General features: G+C 51.5%; 3 protein-coding genes, 1 long non-coding RNA gene and 2 other non-coding genes across 11 annotated transcripts; 2 read left to right on the plus strand and 4 right to left on the minus strand.

Annotated features, from left to right (window-relative positions):
* Positions 1-304: 304 nt before the first annotated feature.
* On the minus strand, positions 305-5,881 carry IL4I1 (interleukin 4 induced 1). 2 transcript variants are annotated; one of them, XM_048055390.2, is made up of 7 exons: positions 5,784-5,881; positions 3,932-4,146; positions 3,177-3,289; positions 2,620-2,821; positions 2,169-2,237; positions 1,650-1,786; positions 305-1,456 (listed from the first exon to the last, which is right to left on the minus strand). In XM_048055390.2, exons 1-7 carry the CDS (start codon positions 5,794-5,796, stop codon positions 628-630), a joined length of 1,578 nt encoding a protein of 525 aa, XP_047911347.1. In that variant the 5' UTR covers positions 5,797-5,881; the 3' UTR covers positions 305-627. The 2 variants fall into 2 exon arrangements, with proteins under 2 accessions (XP_047911347.1, XP_066842811.1); XM_066986710.1 differs by lacking the exon at positions 5,784-5,881 and having other exon boundaries at positions 3,932-4,827.
* A 5,095-nt stretch (positions 5,882-10,976) lies between these two features.
* Positions 10,977-11,399, plus strand: LOC136788319 (uncharacterized). Its single transcript, XM_066986605.1, has one exon. The coding sequence runs from the start codon at positions 10,977-10,979 to the stop codon at positions 11,397-11,399; it is 423 nt and encodes a 140-aa protein (XP_066842706.1).
* A 192-nt stretch (positions 11,400-11,591) lies between these two features.
* LOC136788396 (uncharacterized) lies at positions 11,592-15,792 on the minus strand. Its single transcript, XR_010827192.1, has 2 exons — positions 15,654-15,792; positions 11,592-13,764 (listed from the first exon to the last, which is right to left on the minus strand). It is a non-coding gene; the product is annotated as an uncharacterized lncRNA (long non-coding RNA).
* Positions 12,037-12,108, minus strand: TRNAE-CUC (transfer RNA glutamic acid (anticodon CUC)). The gene has a single exon. It is a non-coding gene; the product is annotated as a tRNA-Glu (tRNA).
* Positions 12,361-18,989, plus strand: LOC106049926 (zinc finger protein CKR1-like). Of its 5 annotated transcripts, none has more exons than XM_066986732.1 (3): positions 12,361-13,294; positions 16,766-16,895; positions 17,315-18,989. In XM_066986732.1, the coding sequence occupies exons 1-3, from the start codon at positions 12,761-12,763 to the stop codon at positions 18,685-18,687; spliced, it is 2,037 nt and encodes a 678-aa protein (XP_066842833.1). In that variant the 5' UTR covers positions 12,361-12,760; the 3' UTR covers positions 18,688-18,989. The 5 variants fall into 5 exon arrangements, with proteins under 5 accessions (XP_066842833.1, XP_047911354.2, XP_047911353.2 ...); XM_048055397.2 differs by lacking the exon at positions 12,361-13,294 and adding an exon at positions 14,051-14,159 and having other exon boundaries at positions 16,741-16,895; positions 17,312-18,989; XM_048055396.2 differs by lacking the exon at positions 12,361-13,294 and adding an exon at positions 15,726-15,865 and having other exon boundaries at positions 16,741-16,895; positions 17,312-18,989.
* On the minus strand, positions 12,442-12,549 carry TRNAL-CAA (transfer RNA leucine (anticodon CAA)). The gene is made up of 2 exons: positions 12,512-12,549; positions 12,442-12,487 (listed from the first exon to the last, which is right to left on the minus strand). It is a non-coding gene; the product is annotated as a tRNA-Leu (tRNA).
* Positions 18,990-19,085: the final 96 nt, after the last annotated feature.

Raw genomic sequence — 19,085 nt, forward strand, 5'->3', positions numbered from 1 at the left:
AAATTTATTTGTATAATGAAGTGTTGGCCATGCTTTTAGCTCAGCTGGCAAGAGATTAGAAGGTTAGAAGAGGCCATGGAGGCAGAGATCATCCTGACTCTGGTACCCATGGGGGATTTGGAGCAGTTGTGTTGGGCTACAAAGGAGAAAATGGCTCAGAAGCAATGAATTAGCTCCCAGATCCTGGAAAGAGAGCAAGACCCAGATGAAGGGTGGTGGGTTTCTAAATGGCTGAAGGAAGGCGAGACGAAGGGAGGCCAAGACCTCTCTCTACTGGGAGATGGAAGCACCTGAGACAAGGGGCTGAGAAATACCGGCATTTATTCTGTCTTAGTCATTCCCTGAAGTATTGTATACATAAATAAATCAGAATATACCACAGCACACCTGAGCAGGGGTAATATCGAGTCATGAAACCTACGAAGAGATTACTTCTTGTATTCCCTTTTCACCTCATAAGTGTTTAACCAGGTAGCTATTAGTCTTTTGTCTGAGGACAGACACTTTTTTACAGTTTTTGTTTTCTTTGCTGCTGCAGAGTTGGAAAGAGGAAACCCTGGGAAGAGGTTTGTGCCACCAAGAATGAATTCAAAGCATGCTGGTGGCATGTAGTAAGGTTGGAGCGTCTCACAGCTCATCCTTCTCCAAGAAATCCTCCAGCAGCTCCTCGTTTTCGCTGAGCGTCCGGACCTCGTTGTCGTCATGGATGTTGCTTGCGGCCCTCACGGCGGCTTTCATGGAGGTATCGATCCAGGCGTGAGGCTGGGCAGCGTGCTCTCCCGCGAAATGCACCCTGCCCTCATGCTCAAAGAGAGCCCGCGAGAAGTCGGTGAACTGGTAAGGGGTGAAGGCCGCAAATGCCCCCATTGAGTGCTTGTCCAGCTGCCACTTCTTTATCACGTACTGGCTGCAGGTGCGCTGCAGGTACTCCTTTCTCACCTGGTGGATGTCCGCCAGGTCCTGGAGCACCACGTCCAGGCACTTTTCATCCGTGAGGGGCAGGAAGAACGTGGAGTCATCGTTCCAGGTGTAGGAGGCTATGATCACCCCTACCCCACTGGAGAAGTTGTGGCTGGGGTAGTAGATAAACCTGGAAGGGCGGTCAGTGATGGAGTGCCCTCCTCGAATGCCATCCTTCTCCCAGAACTTCTCAGTGCAAGCCAACACTATTTTGGAGGCACTTGCATAGTGGATGGAGCGAAGGGCATGGGTCTTGGGAGAAGAGAGAGGTGGGAAGAATTGGATATGCCTGGTGGCTTTGGCAGACGAAGTGACGAGGACGTAATCTGCATTTGCTATACTCGGGACCAGGGTGTCCGGAGCACGGTAAAACACCTGGACTTTGCCTCCCTCCGTCATGATTTTCTCCACCGTGCAGTTGAATTTGACGACATCTGGCAGGGCTTCATGGAAGGCTTTAGGCAGTTGGTCAAAACCCCCTGTGATTTCGTCAAAGCTGAAAGGAAGAAAAGGGAGGTGAGGGAAAGATGATGAGTTTCAGTAAATGTAAAACCTGACTTCTCCTAGAGGTAATAACAAAGCTTGGAATTAGGATTCTCATCCGATGTCTAAATGCCACTGAAATTTTCTCTTCCAGTGGCTTTCTGTGGACAAGCACAAAATAGAGTTTCCTATAAGAGACACCTTACCTTTTCTCATCAGAGAAGATATCAAAATCCCACAGCGAGGCAAGGAAAGACAGATAAAATCCGGAGTCCTCATTCAACAAGTCACCGATCATCTGAACAGCTCCTCGGCTCAGATTTCCTACTTTGATCAAATATTCCTAGAAAGGCCAGGAAGAAAACAGGGCCTGTTTTTATTACCTCAGGCAGTGCGTGCATCCCCTATATACCCCAAGGCAAAATTCATGCCCTGTTGCTTGATACTCCATCTGATTACAAGACCCACGATGGAGGAACATGAGGAGAGAGAAGCTTCTCTCCTCTTTGAAAATAAGACAACTCTAACAACTCCTTGCAAGTCATGATTGCTTTTTCTATCTTTTTTTTTTTTTTTTTTTTTTTTTTTTTAAGCAGAAGGCAGAATTGGTTAGGAAAAAATCACTTTAAAGTGTTGACAGAGGAAGGGACTAGGGCACTTCAGACCCTTTCTTCAAGAAGTTTTATCATCAGCAGGGAAATTAAATTTATTCTCAAGCCACTAACCTTGGTGGAGAAGGAGTCATATTTTGTCAGATATTCCTTGCAGTCCATAGTCTGGAAATTTTTGAAAGCCTGGAGAGGAAATATTAATATACTCATGAGAGAAAACACATTTCCCAAAGCATTGCCCCCTGCTCTGTTCTGGTAGGATTCGTCCAGGGCATTCAGTCCTAGGGATTTAGGAACCCTGGGGCTGGGCTAGAGCTAGCAGATCCTGCCCCACCTTTTAGGAATTTATTTCTTGGCGTGGCATTTTCTATTTCCTCCAACTCCTGGTGAATTCTTCCCAGAGAAATGAAGGCGTATGAAAAGACTCTGCATTCAGCTAGCCTAGATTCTTTCTGCTTTTCACTCCAAAAAGACCATAATCTTCCCCAAATATGATGGCAGGTGAGGGTACACTGTTACCCAGAGGGATGGGTGCTAGTGCAATCCCTTCCTTGTGGCCACGTACCTTATGTAGTGCCTCCCTATAAAGCTGGCTGGCACTTTTGCCCCTCTCTGAGGGATGCAGTGTGTAGTTTAGGATGTTGGGGTTTCTATCCACTTCCCCGGCTCTCACCCGGACGCCATTCACAAAGTACCAGGTGTTGTTGTCTGTGAGGAGGAATGGGTTTAGCTTCAGGTTGAACTGCCTAATAAATTCACGGACCAGCCTAGAAAAGAGAAGAGGAATAGGGAGGTGCTTGCAAACACCCAAACCCTGCCACTGAAGCATTAAAAACCTGGAAAGGAAACTTTCTCATCGACCATGGGAAAGCCCCTATGTCCCTTTGTAAGTGCAGATAGGCATTATCATCTTTGATAATTGTCAAAATTATCAAACACATGTGGCCAAGTGTTTTTTTGGCCATTTTTATGCAGCTGCTAAGCTCTGGGGGAGAGATGGGGGAAATAGCTTTTTCCTCCTGCTCTTCTCCATCCATTTCCAAGCACAAATCCTTGGCCTCGTCTCCATCCTCAGCCTCGTTCCTCCTCTTTTCGGGGCATGGAAGGAGGACACCACCTTACCTGTGCTTGCCTGGCAGGCGCATGGCTCCCAGCTCCACGTACCAGTCCTGTCCCTCCTCTCGGTAGGTCCTGATCCGTCCCCCGATCCGATTGCTGATTTCCAAAATGGTAACCTGAAAAGCAATTTGGGGTGGAGGTTGCAGGTTTTCAGGCTTTGGGGATTTCATGCAAACCAAGCAAGCTCACAGGCAAGCAGTGTGTGTGTCCCATGGAGCAGGATAGGTCCCCTCCAAATAACAAAAGCGCTGTCTGTAGGTCCAAAATGCTTTGTGTTGGCCAAGATCCCCTCTGCCTACAGCACAGTCCCTAATTTCTGCATCACATTTGTGCACCCACTCTCTGCTGAAAGAGTCCTAGCGTTGGTTCAGCTGCTCGATGTGCTAGAAGGGTTTGGAAAACAGCCAGAGAAAGGCAGATCGTGTCTTTCCCACCTCCAAACCCCTCAGAAAGAGAGAAACAAGCACCCAACAGACACAATCTCTTTACTTTTTGCTGCTTGCATTCATTTGGGGGAACATCTGAATGAGCTGCTTTGCATATACCTTCACTTTTTTCCCCCCCATCGCCTCTTGTCCTTGCTTGTAGTTTTGAAAATCGCTCCTGAATCAAGGGAAATTCCTGGAGCCTGCTCGTTTTTCTTTCCTTCCCCCACCACTGCATCCACTCCTGCATTTATTCCCCCTGAAAATAAATTTATTTCCCTCTCCAGGCTGGAAATTCCTTACAGTAGGAAAATAAGATGTGCTGTCGCTCACCTTGTGGCCGGCATCATGGAGCAGCTTCGCTGCCGTAAGTCCGCTTATTCCTGCACCGACAATGACCACATTTGCTGGCTTAGTTGCACGTCCTAGCCCATGCTTGACTATATACAGTAGCTCCTCGTAGTCTTCGTCGTGAAGACAATATTCAGGGAAAGACGAAAATCTCTTGGCACTTACGAGCCCCACGAGCAGGAGGATTTGGAAGAGGACTAGGGAAGGAAGAAAAGAAGAGAGGAAAATAATGCAACAAAGACGCTCGGCAATCAGCATGCAAGTTCATTCCTGAGAGCCAGGGAGGGAGGTGGCAGCACAAACCGGTGCCCAAACCTCAAAGAGGAATGAGCAGCAAATCATTTTTCAAATCCACTTGCGCGATTGTGAAATCCATGGCATCAGCAAGGCTCTCACAACCACAGCCAGATGTCAAGCAGGGCCAGTGAATGCAAATTTTGTTTCAAGGAAAAAAGCAAGCCCGGAGAGATTTTATTTCATATGTTCTACTTGTATAGCTCTTGTAGTGAGTTTCCAAAATGAGTTTGACATTTTTGAATAAGCTCGAAAGGCGCCGTAATGAGGAATGGTAATTAAATTGCATACATGTGCAAGGAATTAAGGAAGTTTATTAAAAATATATTGTTGTGCTAACTGCCCTGTCCCTTGTCTCTGTGACATCACAATTTTAATGCACTAATATTGTCTTCTCCCACCACCACACTATTACATTAGAAATAGGAAGAGATTATCTATATTAGGTAGATGATGACAGGTGATGGGAAAGGAAGCTTGGTGACCAGAAACCACGCTGATTCTTTCTAATTTTTGTTGTTTCTAGTCTCAAAAATAGCTACAGGATAGCTTTCATTTTCTTTTCCTTCCCCCAGCTGTTGCTAGTTTCCTTCCAGGGAAAAAGAGGAAGGGAGAGAGAAAAAAAAAAAATAAGCTTTTGAAACCACACCTTGAGTAATTCTTATTCATAGGGAAAATCCCTCTTGGAATCGCTGCTTTTGTTGGATCAGCCCCAGGTCTGCCGACAATCTGGGACAAAATGCAGCTGCTGCAAATGAGCCTCAGAGCTGTTGGAAGCAGGACTTTCTATCCACCTCCCTGACGATGCTGATTGTGGCCATAAAATAAAGAATTAGAAAGCACCTGCTATGTTTAGGCCGTTGATCAACAGGCCTGCCATCCTAAAGCATGGCAGGAAGTGGTATCGTCCTAAGAAAATTGCGTTAACCTTCTTGATGCAATGTTGCCACTGCCCTGGGCAGCCTTGAGGACCAGGGACGTTGTCTTGAGTTGTGGTTTTGGTGGGCTGTGTAGCAGCAAAGAGATAGTAGTTGGTTTTGTTGCCTCCATCCCACCCAACGTGACCACCCCAACTAGCCCTGGCCGATGCAGAAGGCAAAGGAGATCCTCTGGATGGAGATCGGGGTCCCCATGGGAGGAGAGCAAGCATGTTGGGGCGAGCTCTTGGAACCATCTGCTGGATTTTCGCCTTCCACCAGCCCTTATGGTGGGGCTGGAGCTGGAGAAACAGCGAATGTGATGCAAGGAGGTGTCCTTCAGGAAGGTCCCCGGGGGAAGCTGAGCTTGCAGATGGGTTTCCATCGCTCCCTACGCACCTGGGCACGTCCCAGTCCCCTTGCAAGGGAGATCTCCCACTGCCAGGGCAAGTTCAACAGGATCATGAAATACTTTTGCTGGAGAAACAGAGATTTGAGGCTGGTGCCCTCAGGAGGTGATACAAAAGGCACCCACCAGACACAGGCAAACCCAGCCACCGAAGACAAAAGGAAAGCAGGAGAAAGCAGCACGACACCCCAAAGTCCAGAGGAGAATCACTCACCTGCCCCAGCCATGGTTCCTGGAGGAAGACAAGTCTTCCGCTGAGATTAGCTTTCATTTTATACCCCGGCTTAAAAAAAAAAAAAAAAGAGGTAACACAGCGGTGGTGGCTCAAAAAAAAATCTGCCAATCAGTTCACCCCGGAAGAGAGCAATGTGTGGTATGCCATAAGAAGGGAAAGAAGCAATTACATGTACACTCAGTTCCCCTGTATGTTTTTTTTTTTTTTTTTACTCCCTGCTTTTGCCACCTCTTTGGTCATGAGCCATCAATTTACGGGACGTTATGGGAAGCATTGTGATCGTCAGAACAGACAAAGGGTGACCGCACCCTTCTCTGTGGTGAACAGGGAGCTTCCTACTGGGAGAATATCTGGCTTGGGTTTTTTTCCCCTATACTGCAGCCCCCATAAAGTATACTTAGATATTATCATTCATCTCTCGCCGCATGGAGACCTGCAAGGTAACATCCAAAATATCCTTTCTGGTGGTATTTCCACGTGGTAGTTCATCGATCTCACACTCTTAATTACTGCATAATTTTGGTTATGTTGATCCTGGCCCTGTTAGCATAGAGGGAACCAAGAGATGCCTGAAATGGTAAAAACACTGAGTTGTAATGGTATTTTTTTTTCCATAATCAAGAACTTTGCCTAGCTAAGAGACCATACACCATAAACCAGCCCAAGAAAAGGTCCCTCAGCTGGTTCATCACGCCTTGGTATGGATGGACTCCAATCTTGGCACCTTGACTGGACATCTCCTTAAAAATAATGATAATAAACCCACAGCAGACTACTTTTGCCCTATAAACTTGGTCTTTTCCTTCGTCTTATGCCTAACCTCTGCCTTTTCCAGTCAACGGGGCGATTTGCTGTTTCAGTTACAGAAACAAAACGCAGAACCGGTACTTCCCAGTCTTGTGGCCCTTGGGGTGAGCTCAGCACTGGGTAGAAGCAATCCCCTTTGCTGGGACTTCCTTGCAAAACCGCTTTGCTGGAAGAGCCCTGCAAGCCTTGCTAGTGATTGAGTCATCTTAGTGTTTTTTTCATGTTAAAAACCTCCCATTTGTCTTCTGCAGTGCTTTCGGTTCTCCTTGTGCTGCACCAACTACATGCAACCAAGCAGAAGTGACAGTAAATCATTCCCTACTGCTATTAAAAGTCTGGCTTTTAGATTTTCGAGTGTATTTCCCTGGCCATCGAGACAGGGAGGCTGAGAGCTTGGTGTGGCTTTGTCTGGTCCTCTCTCTGGCTTCTTTCAGTACTGCTTTTTTTTTTTTTTTTTTTTTTTTTGTTCTTCCTTGATTGCAACAGTTGGAGTCTCCTGCACCGAGCTGACCTCATCACCATGCATTTTCCCACCCTAATCTCAACAATATTGCAGGTTTCTCTGAGGTTTAAGCAGAATTTAGAAGAATTGTGGTAAGGGGGTTGGGGCTCTGGTGCTGGCGCTCACCCGTGCTGTTATGTTGGTCAAAATTAAGGCTCTAAATACAGCCTCAAAAGAGTAAATTGTGGATCCATGGGGTAAAACATGGATCAGGGGTGGGTGTTGAGTGGGCTTTCCATATGTTACCCCATTCACGAAGTCAAATTTGGGGGATGTTTTAAATTATGATCCCACTGGATGAGCTTGCAGGCTTTCTGGGACCAGTGCTTATAAAATTCCTTAAGCATGGATAAGAAAATTGTGGAATTGCTTGGGTACAAAAGGAACTTAAAGCCCATCTGGTTCCAGCCCCCTGCCATGGTCAAGGACACACTCTCCTGGACCAGGTTGCTCCAAGCCCCATCCAACCTGGCCTTGAACTCTTCCAAGGACAGGACATTCAACAGCTTTCCTGGGCAACTCGTTCCAGTGCCTCACCGCCCTCTGAGTAAAGAATTTCTTCCTCATATCTTACCTAAATCCACCCTTTTTTTTGTTTAAAGCCATTACTCCTTGTCATCACGCTTCCTGATGAAGACTCACTCCTGAAGCTCCCCTTTAGGTGTGGGGAGGCTGCTCTCTTCTCAGGACTAAATAACCCCAAATTTCTCAGCTTTTCTTCAAAAGAGAGGTGCTCCAGCCCTCTGATCATCCCTGTGATTTCCTCTGGACCCATTCTAACAGGTCCATGTCCTTCTTGTGTTGAGGTCCTCATGGGTTGATGACCAGGGTGCAATCTTTGTCATGCAGCAGGAATTAGAGAAGAGATTTGCATCTGTGAGTTCTCTTGCTTCGTATGAACTTGTCACGTAGCTACAAGAGTTTTGCAACGCTGTGCTCAAAGGGTCTTCCTGGAAGAAGGCAGGGTGTGCGTTTTTCCCTGTAAAAGTCATCGTTGTGGCAAGCTGGATATTTCCTGGTGCTCTTTCTTCTTCCTGTCCCTGCAGCAGCCCCGTCATGGAGATTTAATCTTCCCCAACACCATATCCTCAGTGTCACTTCTGGGATTGCCAATGAAGTTCATAGTGCTTTTAAAACAGCCTCAGACCTTGGCTATGCCCCCAAAGTGGTGTTTTTTAACAAAATTCCAACAAACATCTCTGCCTGCTGGCACGTCAAGACAAGACTACAAATTAAGTCTTTGCAACCAGCTTTATGTCCACAAGTTCCTTTCTGTTCCCATTAAAACTGGATGAGGAATGCCCAAGGTTAATTTCCTTCTAAGAAAAATGAAAGAATTGCATGCTTTTCTTCCATTTCTTTTCTTCCATGTCTTTTCTTTTTCCATTTCTTGCTTCTTTGGGCTTTTTGGCCCAGAGCACATCCCCATTTAAGAAAATCCACCCACTTGCCTCTTCCAAATGTTAAACCCAAATCAAATGCATCATCATCATCATCATCATCATCATCATCATCATCATCATCATCATTATTGTTATTATTATTATTATTGCAAACCACAGCTGATTTTGTCTTGGTTTTTCTCTACTTGCAATCCCCAGGCTGTTTTCTTGACACCTACTGGCATCTATGATGGCAGCCCACAACACGAGGCGTCTGCTAAATGAAGCAACGACTTCTTGAGTGATTTGAGAACGTGACGAAACCAGCACTTACCCGTGTTCCCAGGACTGACAGATTTTTCGAGGGCGGTTTGTTTTGATAAGGCAGAGCTTAGCGCATGTCCTAGCAAGTCGCTTTATGATGGGCCTCAAATAACAGGTTTTATTGTCTGGGGATAAGCAGCTCGCTATTAATTGCAAAAGGAGTTCCTCCCATGTTCCTGCTTCCGTGAGGATTACTGGAAGTCCAGCTTCCACCTGAAACTTGAGGCTTGGAGAGGGACAGCCGAGGGAAAGACAACCCTATTGAATCAGCCAGGATAGGATGGGGAAAAAAAGGGTCCATTACTTGGGCCCTGGTGTCAGTGGGTTTCTTCCTTCTCGTTACAGTGACCTCTTTGTCCTGGGGTGTTGAGTAAGAAGTCAGAGGAATGGTGCAAAGTAGAGAACTTCGCTTAAAAAATGAAATTTTAAATTGCTTCATTCTCTCATGCAACTGCTTGGCTTGGCTTTGCTCCCCGCATTGCAGCTCTGGGTATTTATGGGGGAGGAACCACCATGAGGCCATAGGAAGGAAATGAGTGATCTAAAGGGAATTTGGATAAATTAGAAGGGAGAAGAATTATTTTAACCAGCCAGGCTGCAGGAGGGGATGAGCAGAGGCCCCAAGGGCTGTGATGCTGCAGCTGCTTGCGCTGTGGGTTTGTGGGACATATGGGAAAAGCTCTTTATTTGTGCCCAGGGAGCATATTCTAAATTTATGACACCCCAAAAAAATGATTAAGCTTGGGGGGGGGATTTCGTGCAAATACCAGCTCACTGCTTTACGATGGGGATTTCCCATCAATAGGCAAAGGTGAGAAAAGGTGTATGAGAAGTAGGATTGGCATCCATGCTTCCATTCCCAGACCAGAAATCCCCAGGGAAGGCCAGGCAGAGCCTCGAGTCTGGTGCTTTGGACTGTGCATCCATCCTGGCACTGCCCACTTGTGTTTTACACCCATTTATTTTCCCCTCCAGCTCTTTGCTGACATCTATCTCACACTAATTTCTGCTTCTCGCGAGCAAGAATTTATATTGAGTTACTGCTCCGAGTCAGCAAACAGAACTGGGACAATAGGATATATTCTAAGGGCTTTTTTTTTTCAGGGCTGAAATGCAATTTGCAGGTGCTAAAGCAGCATCAAATACCCAGAGCATTGGGTAGGGTGAAGAAATAATTCTATTCTTCTAAATAATTGCCTTATGGTTTTAACAGTGCTGTTTTTGTTTTGTTTTGTTTTGGTTTTTTTTTTTTGAGAGAGAAACTCAGGTTTTGGAGAGTTTGGAGTTGGAGCAGGACATAGCACGCAGGGGGATTTGAGCATCTAAGAAAATATAGGTGATGAGCATGTGCATTTGCATGCGGGTATGAAAAAGGAGCTGCGCTGGAGAGGAAAAACCTGGGGATTGTATTGGGCTTAAGTGGCAAGGTTTTGGGAGCAGGTAGAAGAGGGTGGATGGGGCGGAAATTGGTTTTGGTTTGCTTTGAGTTCCCACTGCTGCAACCTGTTATTAGCGGGCAATAAATTCCATTCACCAGCTTTCTGCTGAGTCTGTTTTGCTCGTGCCAGCAATCACTTGAGTGATCTCCCTGATTTAGTAAGGCTCGGCTAGCCCCGGAGCTTAGCTGGCCATTGCTGTGAAACCACCATAGGTGGATCTGGGTGGACTCATTAAGTAATTAGTCATCGCCTTCCAGCTGGCAGGCAGATTTGCTGGCGGTTTGAGCCAAGGAAAGATGTTCTTCCAAAGAATTTTCTTTTCCTTCGTTTCCTGCTCGCCCTGAAATCTCCCATGGCATGTGCTGCACGTACGGAGCAAACGTTTGGGGATGGGGTTGGTATTCCTGCCCCCACCCCAAAAATAAATGCTAATTTTTGATAAGTGGAAGATTTGTGCTGCGATTTGCACTACTATTGTGGTTTAATATCACGGTGGGGTCAAAGGGGTGAGGGACACGGGGGGTCTTGAGGTCTTTTGGGGTCCCATTATACCTGGGGGTCCCGGGGGGGGCAGTGACCTGCATCATTCTATTGTGAAGTGTTGGGGGCATTGTTCTCTTGGCCAATGGGGGGCTCCATCCTGTCCCTAATTTGCTTAAAAGGGGGTGGGCAGAGGTATTGGCAGGTTCGAGGGCTCCAGGCAGGGCAGGGTTGAGCCATGGTGTCTGCTGGGGGAAGAAAGAGATCCCAAAGGAGGAGACAACCCCGGCAAAGGAGGAGGCAAAAGAATCACGCTAGAAGGCCTCCATCCAAGCCCAGGAAGCCCCATGGGAAGGCGAAGCGGAAACCCACAAAGCCACAGAAGAAAGTGGCCATGAAAGGCTCCTTCGACCTCATCAGTGCCAAGGCGCTCAACCAGATGAAGCGAGACGGCAAGCTCCTGTCCCCCGAGGCCAAGGGGCTCATGGTGCGCTTCCTGCAGGACGTCTACAAGCAGGTGTCGAAGGAGGCCGACCGGCTGCGGAGGGAGAGCCGCCACCCCATCGCCGGCCCCACGCACGTCCAAGCCGCCCTCCGCCGCGTGATGCCGAAGCGATTCAGGCACGCGACAACCAGCGTGGCCGCACGAAGCGGGCACTAAAAGCAAGACCCTCCCTTCTTTAACCCCTCGGGAGCAAGATCCAAAGCCCAAAGGAGAGGGATTAAAAACCAGAAAAGCTGCTGGGAAGACCTGTGCGACCACCAGCGTATGGTGGAGAGATTGCAGGGAAGGAAGTATTAAAATCGGCATTGCAATAAAGCACAAACTTAGCAGCATTTGGTGGTGTCAGAGTTGTTTGTTTGTTTTTGTTGGTTTTTTTTTATCATGAGGTTCACAATTTCATTAATGAGAAGCTGTAGGTGTTATGTTAGAAACCTCAGGGCTTCCATCCTCATTGCTGCAAGGCGATGCTTATATATACCGGAGTCTATATAAATTCCTGATGATTTAAATGGCTGTGTGCAGGAAAAATGTCACAACACCCTAAACTGCCCCAGGATAGCGGTGGTGCTAGCCCGGCCCTGCCCTTGTCAGGATATTAAAGCAGTGATTCTTCGAAAGAAAAATCAGCCCGACCACGCATCCGCTTTCAGAGGGTAAATGTGAGTGCGTGCTTCTAGGGTTGAATTTGAGGAGAAAAAAAAAAAAAAGATTAATAATAATAAAAAAAATCTATTGTGGTTGTTATAAAAAATAAAATAAAAAAACTTTTGGAGTTGGGGGGGAAAAAATGAGTTTCCCTGACCGGGAATCGAACCCGGGCCGCGGCGGTGAGAGCGCCGAATCCTAACCACTAGACCACCAGGGAAGCGCTGGGGAGACCTTTACGGCGCGGCCCCACGCGTGACCCCGTCGCGGGGGGACCCCAGCCCACGGGGGGGGGGGGGGCGGTTTGTCCCCCCCGTCAGCCGGGACCCCCCCAAAGCAGCGTGTCCCCACCCCGTTTTCTCGTCGTAACCCACCCGTGCTTTCTGCCCACGCGCGGGTGCAAAGGGCTGGGCGGGCAAACGGGAACAGGAGCAAGTTTTAGCGCCGGAAAAAATAAAAAAATAAAAAAAAAGGGGGGGAAAATCGGCCTTTTTTTCCCCAAATCGCGTGCAGGAGCTCTCGAAAATTATTAAGATCGCAAAGGAAAAAGGTGTGTCAGAAGTGGGATTTGAACCCACGCCTCCATTCGGAGACCAGAAAACCCCAGGGAGGGAAAGCAGAGCCTTGAGTCTGGCGCCTTAGACCACTCGGCCATCCTGACACCCGCATGAGCCTTCCTCCCCCTCCTCATCCTCAAGAATTAACTTTCAAAATGAGCAAGCGGGTCTGGAGGGGAGGTTTTTTGGGGCTTTTCTTGAGATTAAGCCGTGTAAATGCATATATATTATATGTATTTTAGATATATGTGTGTGTTTTTATACATTTCTGTATTTTCTTTGCCCTAATTGCGGGTTTTCCTGGCTCAGCTCTTTATGCAAATTACGCATAATGTCACAGGAGCCCTGTCTCACCCAGCCAACCCCGGGCTGCGGTGTCGAGCCCTCATTTGCCTACGCCCACCCCTAAAAAAGCTCTGGGACACCCCTGCAGCGAGGACCACCGAGGCCAAAGGCGACCCCATGGCGGCGGCCACCAAGAAACGAGGGCAGCCTCCAAGAAAGAGGAGGAGGAGGAAGCAGGAAACCCAGCAGACAAAGCCTCCCCTTAACCAGAGAAGGTCGAGGCGCTGGAAACCAGTTCCCAAGGGATTCAATTCCCGGTTGAAGAAGAAATCCAGCAAGAGGTGCATCTCCAGGCTGGCCAGCCGCACGCCACCGGCAGCCGGGCGCATGTCGGTCAGGGCGAAGAGGTTGATGAAATCCTCCATGGGCATCCTCTGCAAGGGGCTGGTGAGCGAGGCAGACCGCTGGAGGAAGCAGCGCCGCGGGTCCTTCATCGGCACCTCGGAGCTGCGGGCTGCCGTGGGCAAAGTCACGGGACGAGGTGGCGCGAGGTTTCCTTCCCTCGTGCCCCGCAGGTCTTCTTGCACGAGTTGAATAACGCCTCTCGCCACGATGCCTTGCCTCTTCTCCCTCGTTTCAAGCCCAGGGAAAAGAAGAAAGAAAAAGGGGGAAGGAGAAGTAGAAAAAAAAAAAAAAAAAAGAATAAATTCAGAGCTTTTCCCCACACTCTTGGTTCAAGAGCATTCCTGCAGGGATGGCCACCAAGCCTAGCACCCCGTGATGCCAACGCGGGGGATATTTGGGGTTGGCTCCTGGGTGGGAGCATCTTCAGCATCCTGCAGATGTGGGGTGACACAAATCAGCTTGCCACGATGCTGGTGGGAGACCACGAAATGCTCCGAAGAGCCTCCGGTGGGAGCTGCGACCACACCAAATGTCTGGCTGGGGGCTGGAAGCCCCACTGGGGACATTTGGAAGCAGGGTGATTGCTCCTGGACATCCTGAAGTCACATTTGTCCCGGCGTGGTAGTGAGCTGGGGAGAGAAATGATGTTTTTTGCCCACGATTCTCTTTATTTAGGGCTGGGCTTATGGGTTTGGCGTGATTTTGCAGAGGCTGTAGGAGATGGGACAGGGGTTCAGCAGCCAAGGCCAGTGTCTGGAGCTCCCTAACCACGTTCCCCAGACAAATCCCAATGAATGTAGAGCCTAAATGTGAAAATATATGGGAAAAGGAGCACGCAGCACCTGGGGAGAAGTCCCAGGTGTTTTCCTTTCCTCCTTTTTTTTTTTTTTTTTTTTTTTCTGGGTTATTTAAGCCACTTTCTCAGCTGTGCAAGGGCTGCTTGAGAGGGATCTTGTAGCTGAGTCTTGAAGCTTTGGTGCCCAGATCTTCTCATCCAGCTCCAGGCAAGAAGAGATCCCACCAGGTAAAGCAGAAAACTGGGTGCTTTTGGGGAGCCCCTACGAGATTTGGGGGCTCTGGTGGAGAGAGGAAGCCCCAAGGCTCCCTACAGCCCATCTCCTTCCACCACTGCCCCAGAAAATACAGGGCATGGGGCATTCTGCCTTCTTGAACCACCTGAAAAACAGTTTTGGGGTCTCCCCGTGCCCTCTCATGGAGCTACGTGCAAGGACTGGTGCCCCCCTCTCTGCTCCTTGCACTGGTCCCAGTATGGGGACTGAACTGGGATGTAGGGCAGCCCATGTGGGTCTCTTCCTCCCTCCCCGCGCCCATCACCCGGAGGCTCTGGCTTTGGGGCAGAGAGCAGCCCCTTGGCCTCAATGGACCTGGGCATGGTGGGGATGAGGGTAGAGATCCCCCAAAACTGGGGCTTGGTCCCCTTGGGGTCATCCATCTGCTGCTGAGGAGGGATGGAGAGGGGAGAAGAAGGGGGGGGAGGCTGCAGCAGTTGGCTCTGGGGAGGAAGGGGTTAAACGCCTATGCGTTGGGGGGGGGGGGGCAGGATTTAGGATAATCCCCCAGCCTCGAGCTCTTGGTGAGGGAAATTAAAAGAAAAATCGCTGCTTTCCCACCCAGGGAGGGGTTAAATCACAAAAAAATAATAATAATTAAAAAAATAATAATTTAAACTTTTTTTTTTTGGGGGGGGGGGCAAGCTGTTTTTGCCAACCACGTGATGAAAAGGGGGGGGGTCTGGTGTGGTGTCCCCCACTGAGCCCTGATGTCCTCGGGGTGACAATGGGACCGGTGTCCCCATAAGCACCAGATGCCACCCAGCTCCATATCTTGCCCCCCAATTCTCCCCCAAAAACCAATTTTTGGGGGTGCTGCCCCCTCTTTGGGGGGGTCCTGGGCCGTATGGCACACAATGGGACCTGTGGTGCCCCCCCTTAATATGTGGGACCTGTCCCATATGCCGGGACCCCATAGCCAAACCGTGCCCCCCCACACACCCTGCAGTCTCCTTTAAAATCCCAGTTGCCCCCCAGTACACCCCAGTTCACCCTGAGCCCCTTCCCCATTTTATCCTTCCTCTTACAGACCCCAAAAGGTGAGGGGAAAAGCAGCTTTTCCTTTCCTAGATCCCATCCCTTTACAATTTTATCACAACCCCCCCCAGCTTCGGGTCCCCATTTCCAGGTGAAAACCCCAATTTCTTGCCCCCAGCTCCCATCCCCGATACCGGCAGAGCAACCCCCCCGTGTGCCCCTTGTCCCACCTCACCCCATTCCCCCGCTGCACCCCAAGCTTGCAAAACCCTAAACCCCCCCCCCACACCTCGATGACCCAGGAAGGAGGGATTTCGGCCGGGCCGACGAGCTGGGGGGTCCCCCAAAAAACCCTTTGGAGATGCTTGGGGAAAGGAGGTGACGGAGCGGGACCTGTGGCCGTCCCTGGGTGTCCCCCCCCCGGGTATTTGGGGACAGTGGGATGGGGGGGGGAGCCGGGTTTGGGTTACCTCTAGAGGGCTCTGGGTAAGAGCTGAGCTTGTTCTTGGCGTCTCCTTTCTGCCGGATGCCGGCTTGGGCTTCCGGAGCAAAGCCATGCCCGGCATCGCCTCCATTGTGCCCCGCTGTCGGGGGGGGGTTCTGCGCACCCCAATAACACCCTAAAAAGCAGGGGGGTGTCGATGGGGGGGACGTTTCCCCCAGCGAAGGGCAGAGATTGCAGGTAACGGGGTGTAAAGGGGGCGATTTGGGGAAGGGAGGAGGCCGCGCGCGGGTCCTGAGCCGCGTCGGGGCTTGCAGGATGCGGCCCTCGGGGGTGCTCACTGGGAGCGGCGGCTTCTTTTTGGGGGAGAGGATGGGGGACCCCCGGTTAGTGGGATGTGGCCACCCCCCCAGTGTGCTGTCACGCCAGGAGGGCCGATTCCCAGTGGGATGGGGACTGGGGGAACTGGGATGGTGGGAGGGGAGGAAGGCAGAGGTTGCTGCGGGATGTGGTTTGGTGGAAAAATGGGGGGGGGGGGAAACAGGCAGCAGGGCGAAATAATTTTTTGGGGAAAGATTTTGAGGGCGACATTTTATTATGGGGAGGGCTGTGCTGGGATATGGGGAGGGAAATGGAATTATTATGGGGGGGGAAATGGAATTATTATGGGGGGGGAAATGGAATTATTATGGGGGGGGAAATGGAATTATTATGGGGGGGGAAATGGAATTATTATGGGGGGGGAAATGGAATTATTATGGGGAGGGAAATGGAATTATTATGGGGAGGGAAATGGAATTATTATGGGGAGGGAAATGGAATTATTATGGGGAGAGCTCTGCCTCCCAAACCTCCTTTGCCCCTTTGCAGCTGTCTGCAAAAGCTCCCATTTCATCATTTCTCCCCCCAAATCCCTCTCGAGGCAATGGGGACCCTCCTGCTCCCCCGTCCCCAAGCAGGCTGGGGTTTAATCCTGCGGGGGGGACCCTGCGTGCGCTGCAAGAGGGAGGGAGAAAACCCCAAATTCAGCCCAGAAAAAAAAGCATCAAAACCCCAAGCGAGGAGCGTTTCTGGGGGGGATTTCTCCCCGTTTTAGGGATTTCTCTTCCCCGCAGGAGGTTTTGAGGAGCCGTGAGCGAGGTCGGGAGGCACAAACCTTTGCTCCCGTGGCCCCCGCGCGCCATGGAGCCCTGGGTGATACTGGACCAGCGGCAGAAGGCGCTGTACCGGGACGTGATGCAGGAGAGCTACGAAACGCTGATGTCCCTTGGTAAAACAACCCCCCCCAGATCCCCTTTTTTTTTCCTCCTCAGACACCCCCCTGCCTTTTCACCCTGCCCCATTTTTATTTTTTTTCCCCTTCCCAAAAGGCAAGGAAGCGGGACGGGAACGGGGCGGAGGAATCCAGGCAGGTTTCAAGGGGGATTTCCCCAAAACCCCAGCATTTTCCTTAATTTTTAATTTTAAAACAGGAAAATATTGTGGGTCTCTGCATGTTATTTAACTGAAAAACAGCTCGTGGGGTACTCGTGCGTATCCGTGTCCCCAGTTCCTTCCTCCTCTCTTCCTCCCCTTCGGGACGCCGGATTTATAGGGGAAACCTGCTCCATCCATTTAAATGCCCCCCCCCTTGCTCCAGTCGAGGCCATGCTCTCCCCTTTTTTCCCCCCCCGCCAATCTCCCCAGCAGCACAGGGGCTGGTGAGCGAAAAAGCAGCGGAGGAAGGCGCCGCGGAGCAGATCCCCGAGGAGCTCGAAGAGCGCCCGTCCCACAGCCCGGAGAGGGCCAAAACCCTGGGCTCCAACAGGAGGAAAACCAAACGGCCCGACAAAGCCGTGCCTCACGGCATCGCGAAGACGCCCAAAACCACCCCGGCCCCGAAATTAGACTGCGCGAAGCCTCTCTGCGGGGCGAGCAGCAAGGGCTCGGCGCGGGAGCGGCCGTTCGGCTGCGCCGACTGCGGCAAGAGCTTCCCGTGGGCTTCGCACCTGGAGCGGCACCGGCGGGTGCACACGGGCGAGCGCCCCTTCGGCTGTCCGGAGTGCGGCGAGACCTACAGCCAAAGCTCCCACCTCCTCCAGCACCGCCGCACCCACGCCAGCGACCGGCCCCACAAATGCGGCGAGTGCGGCAAGCGTTTCGCCGGGGCGGCCGAGCTGGCGGCGCACGGCCGGGGCCACGCGGCCGACAAGCCCCACAAATGCGGCGACTGCGGCAAAGGCTTCGTCTGGGCCTCCCACCTGGCCCGCCACCGGCGCGTCCACACCGGCGAGAAACCCTTCGGCTGCCCCGAGTGCGGCGAAGCTTTCACCCAAGGCTCGCACCTCGCCAAGCACCGCCGCAGCCACACGGGCGAGCGGCCCCACCGGTGCCCGGCGTGCGGCAAGACTTTTTGCCAAAGCTCCGACCTGGCTCGCCACCGCCGCACCCACCTGGGCAAGAAAGCTTTGCGCTGCGGGGACTGCGGCAAGCTTTTCCGAGCGGGGCCGGCGCTGGCCAGGCACCAACGGTGCCACCGGCAAGAGCGCGTCCACCGCTGCAGCGACTGCGGGAAGGGTTTCGTTTGGGCGTCCCACCTGGAGCGGCACCGGCGCGTCCACACGGGCGAGCGCCCCTTCCCCTGCGGCAGCTGCGGCGAGAGCTTCGCCCAGAAAGCCCACCTCCTCCAGCACCGCAAAACCCACTCCCCCGACCGGCCCTATAAGTGCGGCGAGTGCGGGAAGCGTTTCGGGGAGGCCCCCCCTTTCCTCGCCCACCAGCGGGGCCACGCAGCCCAAAAGAGCTACATGTGCGGCGAGTGCGGCAAGGGCTTCGCCTGGGCGTCCCACCTGGAGCGCCACCGCCGCGTCCACACCGGGGAGAAACCCTACGAGTGCCCCGAGTGCGGCGAAGCCTTCAGCCAGAGCTCCCACCTCACCAAGCACCGCCGCAGCCACCTCCCCAAGGTGGATTTCTCACCGGCAAGGACCTGGCTGGCGGAGGAAATGTCCCCCCCCGCTGCGCCCCACTGCGTCGGGGGGTTGGCAGAGTCGCCCGGAGCCAGCAGCGGCGAGGAGCAATGAAGGACCCTGAGCGCCCCAAAAGAAAGCTTTGGGATGGGGACAAGACCAAGGGACAGCAAGTGACGCTTTTCAGGAGGGTGGCGGGGCTGCTCCACGGGGTTTTATCCTTCCTGATGTCTCCTAGAAGCCATGGGGGAAACGTTGCCTGCACCCTTGGTGGAGGGGACTCCAAAAAGGGACATTTCTGGGGGGACACGAAGCCCCTTCCCGGGGGACACACGGTGCCCTTCTCCGCTTGGAAGGGCTGACGCGGATTGCTGGGGCTGTCCTTGTGCCAAAATACGCGGTTATTTGTGCCTGCTCCTTCGGGTCTGCTTTTTGGGGCTGGAGACGGGGACACGGTGGGGATAAACCAGACCCCGAGGGTGCAGCAAGCGGGGAGGGAGGTTTGAGGGGGG

The sequence above is a fragment of the Anser cygnoides genome, chromosome 35 (genome assembly GCF_040182565.1).
Source record: "Anser cygnoides isolate HZ-2024a breed goose chromosome 35, Taihu_goose_T2T_genome, whole genome shotgun sequence".
In the NCBI taxonomy this organism is placed as follows: Eukaryota; Metazoa; Chordata; class Aves; order Anseriformes; family Anatidae; genus Anser; species Anser cygnoides.